Source organism: Salvelinus fontinalis, chromosome 2 (assembly GCF_029448725.1).
Source record: "Salvelinus fontinalis isolate EN_2023a chromosome 2, ASM2944872v1, whole genome shotgun sequence".
NCBI lineage: Eukaryota > Metazoa > Chordata > Actinopteri > Salmoniformes > Salmonidae > Salvelinus > Salvelinus fontinalis.
In genome coordinates, this window is record NC_074666.1 from 64,202,610 (window position 1) to 64,216,123 (window position 13,514).

The window sequence follows — 13,514 nt, forward strand, 5'->3', positions numbered from 1 at the left end:
TTAGGCACCTGGACACCTGAGTGCAGGTGGGCTCTCCCATCAACATATGGCTCCTGCTGCGCCTGTCGGAAATACACACAGGTACACAGACACACTATTAGGAATGTTCCCCTGTTTACATGTTTGTTGTGTGCCAGAGTTGAGGGATAATAAGCTAGTGTTTGAGAAGAGTTCCTGGACAGAAAGGTGACATATCAGTATTTCCCTACACCCTACCATTACCCCCTACTCTCACCTAGCCCTTACTCTTAAACCACTATCCCCTAAGTTTCCAACATTGATATGGTCTATAACCAACAGTCACAATACCAGAACTAGTGTTATGTCTTGTAAAATCCCAACACGAAACAGTACTGCGAGAAGCATGTTTTTCCATACAGGCTTTTGTCTATGGAATAGCCTTCCCTTGGAGATCAAGCAAATAAAAAGTAACAATAGCTTTAAAAAGCAGGCAAAGGTTTTCATTTGGACAAGGTTGTTTCAGTAAGGGAAACCACTCTACTGACCCTTGTGCCCCCTACTGCTAGACAGGTGTATTTATTTGAAGGATCGGTATGATGCGCGAATAGATTGTTTTAAGGTTAGGGAGAAGTGCAGTGAATAGTGGCACTTTTTAGGGTGTCAATATAAATGAATGTATTTATGGTTGTTTGTAATTTTGTCTGGTCTTTTATTCATTATGTGTTATTGTTTTTACCACCGAGGACCACTTTGGAATAAGCGTTTTAATTAATACTTTCAAGTGATATCCTCTGTGTCCACATTGTACATTGTGTTGTATATGTTGCCCAAAATAAATTTAATTCAATAAAGAATGTAAAAATCTCATTAGTGTTATGTTGCACATTTGATTTCATAACTGAAAGAGCCTACATTTCTTATTGTCCTCTTACTGTTTAGGGGTCTGAGCAAGAGTACAAGTACATTAGAGTGTCTAGTTTGAGAAACAGACGCCTCACAAGTCCTCAACTGGCATCTTCATTAAATAGTACCCACAAAACACTAGTCTCAACGTCAACACTGAAGAGGCGACTCCGGGACGCTGGCCTTCTTGGTAGAGTTGCAAAGAAAAAGCCATATTTCAGACTGGCCAATAAAAAGAAAAGATTAAGATGGGCAAAATACACTGAAAAGAGTAACTCTGCCTAGAAGGCCAGCATTCCGGAGTCGCCTCTTCACTGTTGACGTTGAGACTAGGGTTTTGTGGGTACTATTTAATGAAGCTTCCAGTTGAGGACCTGTGAGGTGTCTGTTTCTCAAACTAGACACTACAATGTACTTGTACTCTTGCTCAGTTGTGCACTGGGGCCTCCCACTCTTGTTTCTATTCTGGTTAGAGCCAGTTTGCACTGTTTGTGAAGGGAGTAGTACACAGCGTTGTACGAGATCTTCAGGTTCTTGGCAATTTCTCGCATGGAATAGCCTTAATTTCTCAGAACAATAATTGACTGATGGGTTTCAGAAGAAAGTTATTTTGTTTCTGGACATTTTGAGCCTGTAATCGAACCCACAAATGCTGATGCTCCAGATACTCAACTATTCTAAAGAAGGCCAGTTGTATTGCTTCTTTAAACAGTACAACGGTTTTTAGCTGTGCAAACGTAACTGCAAAAGGGTTTTCTACTGATCAATTAGCCTTTTAAAATTATAAACTTGGATTAGCTAACACAACGTGCCATTGGAACACAGGAGGGGTGGTTGCTGATAATGGGCCTCTGTAGGCCTATGTAGATATTCCATTAAAAATCAGCTGTTTCCAGCTACAATAGTCATTTACAACGTTAACAATGTCTACACTGTATTTCTGATCAATCTGATGTTATTTGAATGGACAAAAAATTTGCTTTTCTTTAAAAAACAAGGACATTTCTAAGTGACCCAAACTTTTGAACGGTAGTGTATATTTTTAAATAACTGATAGAATGCACTCATTTATACAATTATAATTATACAATTTGTTGTTGAAATCTTACAATAAATTGAAAACCCAAATCAGGGTGTGGGTCTATTCCTTTTCAATTCCAGTCAATTCAGGAAGTACACTGAAATTCCCATTCCAATTATTTTTAATGCTTTGAAATGAGGAACATTTGTAAAAAATTTGATAGATTAAAAAAAGAAGAAATTGTTTGGAGTATCTTCATCCATTGTCCAACTGTTGCGTTTATTATAATTGTTTTTAAAACCTTTTAAAAATGTTGATGATTGTTGCTCAGGGACTGAGTGTAATTATGAATGCTCTTGGCGATGATTAATTGAAGGCCTCTGGTATTTGGTCTCTGATGGACCCGGACATTGGTCAGATAACATGATGCATTAGTTAATGTACAGTAGATGGAGAGAAAGGAAGTGTGTGGGTGTGTGTGTTTGTCAAATCAAATCAAACTGTATTTGTCACATGCTTTGTAAACAACAGCTGTAGACTAACAGTGAAATACTTACTTTCTGGTTATTTCCTGATAATGCAGAGTTAAAGATACAAAAAAATATATATAGAAATGTGTCTGTGTGTTAGTGTGTGAGAGGGAGAGAGAGAGGGCGAGAGAACAAGGAGGTAAGGGATACATATCGATGACACAACAGAACATGAAAGGTTGGAGAGGAGCAAATAGAGGGACTCAGACTGAGCTGGCATCGAAATTAAAGGCCCTAACAGCCAGTCAACAGGGTAAGTTAACTCTACTTTAAAACTACTTAAAACTCTACTTGCATTTTGCCTTTCTGTGTCGGGTTACTTATTTTTCTACTCTTTCTTTCTTAATCTTTTTTTCTGTCACTTCTTGCTAACAAATTGTTCCTCTCCATCTTTTCCTCTCTTGTTCTTATGTCTATCTAGCTAGTTCTTTCTTTTTTTCTTTCTCTCACAAACTGACTTGTCTTCCCATCGTGTAGCTCCTCTCTACTCTGTACTCTTCCTCTGTAGCAGAAGGATGCGCCTCCTTGGTCCCCCTGTCCTGGCCCTGCTCCCTCTGCCATCCCTGTGTGAGTGTTTGGGAACCGCAGTCTGTGTGGCATCCAGCTGGTCGAAGCTCTGCTGTTGGTCTGTGGAGAGAAGGGGCTGTTCTACCAGTCCCGAGAGATGGGTCAGAGAGGACAACATAGGCCTGCATATGTTTGTGTGTGTGTCTCTGTTGTGTGTGTCTATAGGTGCCTGTTTCTGTGTAACTGGGTACCCTGTTTTCATCCCAAACAGGTATCATCCAGTGGAGGCTGGTGGGAGGAGCTATAGTAGTATGGGCTCATTTTAATGGCTGGAATGGACTTAATGGAACAGTATCAAACACATCAAACATATAGAAATCACATGTTTGACTCCGTCCCATTAATTCCATTACAGCCATTACAATGAGCCCATCCTACTATAGCTCCTTCCACCAGCCTCCACTGGCATCATGATGAGGGACATAGCCCATTTCCAAATGGAAACCAGGGTGATGCTAGGGAATGAAGAGAGATCAGGACCATGGACTGTTAAAGAGAGGCTACTGAAACTACCATGACCTGGAAAACTACTGCAATACTTAGGAAAGCTCTTGCTGTACTAGGCCAACAAGCAAAGATCTGGGGAACCACAAAACTACAACACTTTGAGACAGATTTAGCATGGGTTTACACCAGTGCAAAGTTTTCACATTTTCTGAAGTATATACACTAAAAGGATATGGGTCAACATATTAGGATAAAACGTAAAAAGACAATTCACACGTAAACAATAAAATAGTGTATTTTATTTAACTAGGCAAGTCAGTGAAGCACAAATTATTATTTACAATGCCAGCCTACACCGGCCAAACCCGGACGACACTGGGCCAATTGTGCGCCATCCTATGGGACTCTCAATCACGGTCGGTTGTGATACAGCCTGGATTCGAACCAGCCTCAAGCACTGAAATGCAGTGCCTTAGACCGCTGCAATTATTTGTTATAATAAAGGCATGATATTCAGTCATCGAAAATATAATCTTCAGTATTAAATACACATCTAGATGTATTGGCGGGAAAAGTATTTATTTTGTGCAGGATCTTTCAAATAGCATTTGGAAGGTTGTCATACCCAAAATTAGCCCGATCAACAAAAAAATTAATTTCCCGTCGGCCCTTGTTGACCGGTTTCAAGTGAAGGGAAGTAGAATGTCGGCGATGGATGGGATGGGCCTCTTATTGTGCTTTTAAAATAACAATATCTCAACCTTTAATACTGTATTTTAAACGTAAATAGCATGTTTTAGAAAATAAAGGGTAGTTGAAGATTGTGGATTTACACGGACAAAACATATAACTGGTTCTAAGGTAATTAGCGCATGTATTTGACTGGTGTAGCTAGGAGGTGAGCTAACATTAGCATTCCTGGCCAGCTAGCTAGTAACGTTACTGCTATTTCTGGCAGGTCTGGCTAGCTAGTTACGAACCTATTCCATTGAAAACATGTGGCGATTGTAACTAGTTTTCAGTGATCAAATGTATTTGCTAGTTAAGTTAGTTGATGTAGTTTGTCAGCCTAGTCAACTGACTATAGTGCGGCCTGATCCAGGTATTTTGCAACATTTATAACTAACTAATACCAGTTATAACTAATGCACTGGGTAATTAGATAGTTAGCTAGCATTAGTTAGCTCTCTCGTTCGCTGGCTGCAGTTTTCATTATAGATCTGGGGTCTTATTAGCCAGCTAGCATTACCTAGTTACGACCCAATCACTGAATGTCATTATCGTCCATCTTTCGTGTTTTTTCGCAGGAAACTGAAATGAGCTAAACGGCTAACCCCGATCAGTAATGATAGCTTGATGTCGAGACTAGCTAGACTACAATTTCACTATTGTTCTCACATAGATGGGCATAGAGGAAGACACTGATGGAGACAGCCTGAATCCCAGAAACAAAGGATTGTGCTGTAACTGTGCTTCCTCAAAATAATTGAGGGGTACCGTAGAAGTTGAGGGTTTTGGTTCAGTCATTTTGTTCATGGTCATGCTGCAACTGATTTGAATTGAGGGATGCTTACATTTATTCACTGTCTACATTTTCTAATATAGCTGAAGTGATAAGTGATGTGGCACGGGGGGTGTCACACACTACACTACAAGATTCTTCAAAACAAAATTTGATTTGCTCTATGTCTCTTCAGACAGAGAACGACTCCAGCGAAGAGGAGACAGATAAGGATGAAGAAAGGAGTAGGACGAGGTTGAGGTGTTACCAAGGTGATAGGGAGAGCCCAGATGACGAGCCTAGCGAGCTGGTGAGTGTGATTGTGTGTGTGTTTTTTAAAGCTCTTCCACTGACTGTAGCAGCTATTAATGTGTGTGTTCGTCTGTCTGCCCCCTTCATATAGGGAGCTGTCATTACTGCAACCCCCCAAACGCTTCCCTGCCTGGTCTATCTTCACTGCTCTCCACAGCATCTCCTTGACAGGTAATGGCGGCGTACACTACATTACTTTTAAAATCTTTCCTGTAATTTGTTGTCTTGCCAACATAGTGGTGCGCACTCTAAACGATGTGGCAGAGACGGGGGTCACACGCTATAAAATTCTTCCCTTGGTCGTGAGGATTCGCAATACCACACTGTCTCGCGAAAACAATTATGTAATTAGATTAGCTAGAATGAGCTGTGGCTCAAAGCCGCCTCATAAATGTTTTCAGTCAGACATTCACGCATGCCATGCAGAGTTGAAATATCAAGCCAATACATTTTGAATTGAATAACATTGCTTGTCAACTTCAGAGCTGTGACGATATTACGCTTTGGTGCTTTGGTAAAGGCAAGTACAAATGCATGCAAGTAGTATTTATCGCTCTTCTTTAAGAGTACACATTCTGGCAGATGCGATACATCATCATCACTGGTAGGATACCATTGGCTATTGCTGATCACCGTTCTCAAAACTTGTCGTTAAACATCTCGCACTACAAGAGCATTGCAGATTTTTTGAAAATATCGGGACGTCTCGATGACGGGATCGGTAGCCCTCAGATTTCTTCTCTGACCCGCTCACATTAAACAAGCATCGGTGACAGCCACGCGCCCCGAGTAGGCTACAACATGTGTATTTTGTCTCCAATCTCAAACTTGTCAGGGACAGCTAAATTGGGGCCAAAATCATATGCCCGGCTAAAGAGAGGATGTCAGAGTGAAAAGTAAGCTGAAATGTATGGGAGAGTGAGACACCCAATGTAATATATGACATAACAGGGAATTTAGATGTGCCAGTTCCACTGTGCGTGGTCTCAGGAGTGATGTATTTGTATTCCAGTTCTGACCTTGAAGTCGAGTTGACAGCTGAGGTAAGAGTGGAAGGCTCGTCACTGCTCAGTATCTTGTCCACTGTCACCCCTGGTATAGGCAACAGGAAGTCAGGTAAATTATTGGTACCGACTCAAATACACACATACAATACTCTACTTCCCCCAAACACACACACACACTTCACAGATTGTGGACCCCAGGTGGTTGATTAAAGCCTAAAATTTCTTGTCTCATCTTTCAGGGTTGCTTTTTTATCCCCGGCCCTCAGCATCCCTCCTTCACCCACAACCCCAGGCTCCAGGGAGTACTGACTGGACTGCAGCTTGCCCCAAGCCCAGCTCCCATCCTGGCCATGGATTTAACTCGAATCCCAGGCCTTAAAGGGGTGCCTGCCGTCCCTCCTCCTCACGGGATCACAGAGACTGCCAAGAGCCCCCTGCCCTCCTCCACATCTCCCTCCTCTCCTTCCTCCTCTCCCGCCTCCCCACCTTCCTCTTCATCCTCCTCTCCTGGTGCCGTGGCAACCAGCTACCACAACGACATCCAGGAGGGCAGGGCCAACAGCGTGATGATGGGTGACGTGGTGTCCTCCACTTCCGCCTCCCTGGCTCCCCCCTCCTCTCACTCTGACATCCCTTTCTCCTCCTCTGATCCCTTGTTATGTCTCTCCCCACCCCCGGTGGGAACCGACGGACAAAAAGAGGGCGAGACGGAGATCTACGACCCTTTTCACCCCACGGAAGGAGAGAGGGAGGGAGGAGCGGCCGAGGAGGAGGAGGAAGAAGGGGAAAAGTACGACCCCTTTGATCCAACCGGCTCTCCCCCCTCAGAGAGAGAGGAGGATGAAGAAGGAGCGACGGGGGGAGTGAGGGAGAGAGGGAACAGCGTGAGCAGCAAGGGGAGCGATGCCAGAGGGAAGAGAAGGAAGGCAGAGACGGGGAGAACAGGAGGAGAGGAGAAAGACAATGCTCCGCCAGACTCCACGGACACACTCTCTGTTCCCCCGCTCTCCCCGCGCTCCCTCCCTCTCCCCCTCCGGAGGAGGCTGGACCGAACCAAAGAGCCCCGGGTGAAAGTACGAGACAGGAGAGAGAAGGCGGAGCACTCGGACCACTCTGAAATTGAGGAGGGTGAGATCGTGGGGGCCACCGAGAGGGACGGAGGGAATAGGGAGGAGAGAGGCCGGGAAGGAATCGTTCCTCTCGTCCTCCCCATCTCCTCCTGCAGTCCTTTCCTCCACGGGGGAGCTAAGCCGGAGAGGATCCTGAGGGTGCTGGATGGGGATAGCTTTGTGTCGGTGCGGGCTGAGGGGGACTGGGGGGGGCCGGTGATGCCTGGCAGGGAGGATGGGGAGCCCATGGAAGAGGAGGAGGAGGAAGAAGAAGAAGAAGAAGAAGAAGAAGAGGTGGTGGTCGGGGCAGGAGATCTTAGGAGGAAGCTGGTCAGCCGGCGTAAGGCGAGATACCGTTCCTCCTTCCCTTCTTCCCTCTCACCTCAGCACCTCCCATCGTCTCCTCACACCCTCCTTCTGCCTCCCCCCACCCCCTCCACTGCCGAGAAGGACAAGAGCCGCATGTCCTCCAAGAGCTCCAAGGAGAGGGAGCGGCGCAAGCGGAAGGAGGGCAAGGTAGGGGAGGAGGAGGAGAGTAGGAGGAGGAGGAAGAAAAGGAAAGAGAAGGATGGTAGAGGAGAGAAGAGTGGTGAGAGGAAGGATAGACACAGGGGGAGGCGGAGTGAGAAAGAGAAGAAAACAAAGGTGGAGGAGAGAGGGAGGAGCAGCAGAAGCGATAGCAGGAAGAGGAAGAAGAGACGATGGAGCACCCCGGAATCTTCAGCACGCCCCCGCTCACAAAACTCCTCAGTGCAGCAAACACACGGGGGTCGCTCCTGGTCAAACACTTCAGAGGACCAACACAGAGAGAGAGATGGGGACAGAGACAGAGAGAATAACAGAGACCGGTACAGAGACCGAGATGGGGAACGAGATGGAGATCGAGACAAGGACAGAAAGAAAGACACCCGGAGAAGGGAGAGGGATGGAGACTCGAGCCGGATAAAGAGGGAAAGAGAGCGAGACGGCATCCGCGAATCGACCAGCCGAGAAAGAGGCAGCGCCAAGAGGTCCAAAGGAAGCATAGAACGAAGGGACCGGGACAGGCCTCGGGACAGGGACAGGCCCCGGGACAGGGACAGGCCCCGGGACAGGGACAGGCCCCGGGACAGGGTCAGAGAAAGGGACCGGGTCAGAGAAAGGGACCGGGTCAGAGAAAGGGACCGGGTCAGAGAAAGGGACCGGGTCAGAGAAGGGGACCGGGTCAGAGAAGGGGACAGGGACAGAGAAGGGGACAGGGAAAGACGTAGAGACGGTCGTCCCGTGGTGCCACCGTCCATCCAGGATCTCAATGGTTCTGACCTGTTCGCCATCAAGCGTACCATCACGGTCACCACGACCACCACCACCACTCTCCCCGGTTCCCCACCGCTGGCTCCATCCTCCCCCCGCAGCCCCTCCCAGGGCTCGGACAAGCCCCACAAGAGGAAGAAGAAGAGGCGTCGGCGCTCGGACGAAGAGTTGGAAGACAGCATGGGCCGGCGTGGGAGCCGCTCCCTCTCGCCGCCGTCACATTACCATGGCTACGACTCGGACCACTTCTCAGACAAACTGGAGATAAACATGCACTCTCTGGACGGGGAGGCCCTGGACTCAGACTACCCCTCTATAGAAGACTCCCCACCCCCTCCCCAGCTTCTGGAACCCGCTGCCCCCAGCGCCAAACCCAAGACCGCCACCAAACCTGGACGCCACCACTTCAAGAAGAAATCCCGAACGGGCAAGAAAGCTGGTCAGTCCGAGTCCTCCTCGGTTCGACCGAAAGGCAAGGGGCTCTCCACCTCCTCACTCTCCCCAACCCAGGCCGGCCTAGCCACCCTCCCCTCGGCCAAACGAGGGCGGAAGATTGGGAAGGAGAAAGAGCGTGGGGAAAAAGGGGGAAAGAAAGAGTCTGGTCGGTCTGGCAGGTCCAAGAAATTAAGCGGTGGTGGGAGGAAAGCCAAGCTGCAATCCAAAGTGTCAGTGCTCGTGCGTGAGGGCGTGAGCAGCACCACGGGGGGCCCGGTGGGCTCTGGGAAGCTGGGCATGGAGCTCCTCGGGGCAGGCGGGTCAGTAGGGGGCTCTGGGATGCCGGTGGTGGGAGGTTCCATTGCGGTGGTCTTTAGGAGGGACAATGAGAGCAGGTCTCCGTTCCTCAAGCCCTGCTCTGAGCCTCTATTGCTGAGTGGACGCAACAAGGACCTGGGGAAGGTGGGCAAACGCAGTTCCCTGGCCGCTCCCCCTTCCTCCTTGCTGGCCAATCCCACGGTGGCAACGCTGAAGTCCAAGAAGGCCAAGCCCAGCTCCACCACCTCCACTTCCTCCTCGGCGTCTTCGCCCTCATCGTCCCTGGCAACCAAGCGTAGGCGGCGGCTGGCCAAGAAGACGCGGGGAGAGAAAGGCTTAGCCGCTGTTTTGACGGACGTGGATGGCGCCATGGCCAACTGTAGCTCTGAGGGCGGCGGCTGGGGTGGGCCTTCCTCCGACATCCAATCAGGAATCGGGACTAAACCCTCCAGTCCACACTCTGGTCCAGCCGGTCCAACCCCTTCCTCATCCTCTTCTTCATCATCCTCCTCTTCCACCAGTGTCCTCCCCCCGTCCTCCTCACCCCCCCACACTCCTCCGCCCTCCCTAACCACCTTGCGTGATGCTCGGGAGTCGTCTCCCGACTCGCAGACTGTGGACAGCAGCTGTAAGACCCCTGAGCCCTCCTTCCTACCCGAGGACTGCCCCGCTCAGACCCAGAGCACCCCCAACCTGCCCCCCTCCAGTCCCACGTCCGTACCCTCCTCCCAAGGGGGAGGCCTCTCACAGTACGGCCCCTCCAGCATGAAGCCCCTCCCTCTGGAAGAAGCCGCCAAATCCCTGGCCTCACCCCCTTGCTCCTCCTCATCTGGCTCTGCCCTCGCCTCTCTCTCCCTTCCTCCTTCCTCCACAGACCCCTCCTCCTCTTCCTCTTCTTCTGTTTCTTCATCCTCAGCCAACAAGCTGCCACCGCCTCCTCCTCCCCCTCCTGCTGTCCCTACCCTCCCCTGGAGTCTGCAGACAGGAGTGGACTGCACAGCCGGAGGAGTTTTAGCATGTAAGTCTCTGTCACGAGCATTCATTATAATAATGTCAACTAGTAGATTTTTGGTGGAGGGACATTACTTTATTTGTGTATTCCTGTTGCTTCTATGAAGTATATAATATCTATAAGGTTTTACTAACCCCTTGCTCTCTGTATTTCAGTGACAGCTCTGCTGTTTAAGATGGAAGAGGCCAATATCGCAAGTAGAGCCAAAGCCCAAGAGTTCATTCATGCTACAAGCCAGGTGTGTGTGTGTCTTTGAGTAATTATATTCCTTGTGTGTGTGTCATTCCAGGATTTTTCTTTATTTTTTACTATTTTCTACATTGTAGAATAATAGTGAAGACATCAAAACTATGAAATGACACATGGAATCATGTAGTAACCAAAAAAGTGTGAAACAAATCAAAATATATTTTATATTTGAGATTCTGCAAAGTAGCCACCCTTTGCCTTAATGACAGCTTTGCACACTCTTGGCATTCTCTCAACCAGCTCCATGAGGTAGTCACTTGCAATGCATTTCAATTAATATGTGTGCCTTGTTAAAAGTTAATTTGTGGAATTTCTTTCCTTAATGCGTTTGAGCCAATCAATTGTCTTGTGACGAGGTAGGGGTGGTATACAGAAGATAGCCCTATTTGGTAACCTGCCTCAACCATCCGTTCTATTGGCCAACGTGACATCACTGGAGAATAAACTGGATGAGTTCTGTTCAAGACTATCCTACCAACGGGACATTAAAAACGGTAATATTGTATGTTTCACTGAGTCATGGCTGAAGGACGACACGGATAATAAACAGTTGGCTGGGTTTCCCGGGCATCGGCAGGACAGAACCGCTACGTCTGGTAAGACGAGGGGTGGTGGTATGTGTCTATTTATCAACAACAGTTGGTGCGCGATGTCTAATATTAAAGTCTTGAGGTATTGCTCGCCTGAGGTAGAGTACCCCATGATAAGCTGTAGACAACACTATCTACCAAGTTTTCATCTATATTTTTCGTAGCTGTCTATTTACCACAACAAACCCATGCTAGCACTATGACCACACTCAACAAGCTGTATAAGGCCATAAGCAAAGAAGAATATGCTCATCCAGAAGTAGCTCGCCTAGTGGCCGGGGACTTTAATGCAGGCAAATTTCAATCCATTTTCCGTTATTTCTACAAGCATGTCATATGTGCAACCAAAGTGGAAAAAACTCTAGACCACCTTTACTCCACACACAGAGACAAATACAAAGCTCTCCCTCGCCCTCCATTTTGCAAATCTGACCAATTATATCCTCCAGATTCCTGTTTACAAGCATAAACTAACGCAGGGATTATCAGTGACTCAATACTGAAGTGGTCAAATGACGTGGATGCTACGCTACAGGACTGTTCCAGGATTCATCCAATGGCATTGAGGAGTTTATCACATCAGTTACCGGCTTCATCAATAAGTACATCGACGATGTCGTCCCCACAGTGACCGTACTTACATAGCCCAACCAGAAGCCATGGATTACAGGCAACATCCGCACTGAGCTAAACGCTAGAGTTGCCGCTTTCAAGTAGCGTGACACTAATCCAGACGCTTATAAGAACCACTATGCCCTCAGATTAACCATTAAACAGGCAAAGCATCAATGCAGGAACTAGGATTGAATCCTACTATGCCGGCTCTGACGCTTGTTGGACGTGGCAGTGCTTGCGAACTATTACGGAGTACAAAGGAAAACTCAGTCGAGAGCTGCCCAGTGACACGAGCCTACCAGACAGGCTAAATGCCTTTTGATACTTGCTTCGAGGCAAGCAACACTGAAGCATGTGTAACCGATGTGAAATGGCTAGTTAGTTAGCGGGGAGCGCGCTAATGGCGTTTCAATCGGTCACTCGCTCTGAGACCTTGAAGTAGTTGTTCCTCTTGCTCTGCAAGGCTTTTGTGGCACGATGGGTAACGATGCTTCGAGGGTGACTGTTGTCGATGTGTGCAGAGGGTCCCTGGTTCGAGCCCAGGTAGGGGTGAGGAGAGGGACGGAAGCTATACTGTTACACATGCATGAGAGCACCAGCTGTTCCGGACGACTGTGTGATCACGCTCTCCATAGCCTATGCAAGTAAGACATTTTAAACAGGTCAACATTCACAAGGCCGCAGGGCCAGATGAATTACCAGGACGTGTACTCCGAGCATGCGTGGACCAACTGGCAAGTGTCTTCACTGACATTTTCAACATCTCCCTGACCGCCTTCATGTTTCAAGTAGACCTCCATAGTCCCTGTGCCCAAGAAAGTGAAGTTTGGATTTCCTAAACGTGCTGCCCTCAGGTGGTAAGGTTAGGCAACAACACATCAGCCACGCTGACCCTAAACAGGGGGCACCTCGGGTGTATGCTTAGTCCCCTCTTATTCCCTGTTCACCAACGACTGTGTGGCCAAGCATGACTCCAACACCCACATTAAGTTTTCTGACGACACGTGGCAGGCCTTATTACCGACAACAATAAGACCGCCTATAGGGAGGAGGTTGGAGACCTGGAAGTGTGGTACTAGGACAACAACCTCTCCCTCAACGTGAGCAAGACAAAGGAGCTGATCGTGTACTACAGGAAAAGGAGGGCCGAACACGCCCCTATTCACATCGATGGGGCTGTAGTGGAACGGGTCGAGAGCTTCAAGTTCCTTGGTGTCTACATCACCAACAAACTATCATGGTCCAAACACACCAAGCGGGTCCTGAAGAGGGCACGACAACACCTTTTTCCCCTCAGGAGACTGAAAAGATTTGGCATGGGTCCCCAGATCCTCAAGGTTCTACAGCTGCACCATCGAGAGCATCCTGACCGGATGCATCACCGCCTGGTATGACAACTGCTTGGCACCCGAGCGTAAGGCGCTACAGAGGGTAGTGCATACGGCCCAGTGCATCTCTGGAGTCAAGCTTCCTGCCAAACAGGACCGCTATACTAGGCGGTGTCCGAGGAAGGCCCAAAAAATGGACAGACTTCAGTCACCATAGACTGTTCTCTCTGCTACCGCACGGCAAGTGGTACCGGAGCGCCAAGTCTAGGTCCAAAAGGCTCCTTAACAGCTTCTACGGTATGGGTAACGTGGCCAC

General features: G+C 48.1%; 1 protein-coding gene across 2 annotated transcripts in view; it reads left to right on the top strand.

Moving 5' to 3' along the window:
- The first annotated feature begins 4,087 nt into the window (after window positions 1–4,087).
- The window catches only part of scaf1 (SR-related CTD-associated factor 1), a 30,704-nt gene continuing 21,277 nt past the window's right edge, over window positions 4,088–13,514 (top strand). Inside the window, exons 1-6 of one of the 2 annotated variants that reach the window (XM_055882234.1) lie at window positions 4,088–4,290; window positions 5,127–5,240; window positions 5,334–5,413; window positions 6,255–6,358; window positions 6,489–10,422; window positions 10,572–10,654. In XM_055882234.1, the coding sequence (XP_055738209.1) occupies window positions 6,600–10,422; window positions 10,572–10,654 (3,906 nt within the window). In that variant the 5' untranslated portion in view covers window positions 4,088–4,290; window positions 5,127–5,240; window positions 5,334–5,413; window positions 6,255–6,358; window positions 6,489–6,599. The remainder of the gene's footprint in view (window positions 4,291–5,126; window positions 5,241–5,333; window positions 5,414–6,254; window positions 6,359–6,488; window positions 10,423–10,571; window positions 10,655–13,514) is intronic. The other variant, XM_055882230.1, reaches the window with a different exon arrangement.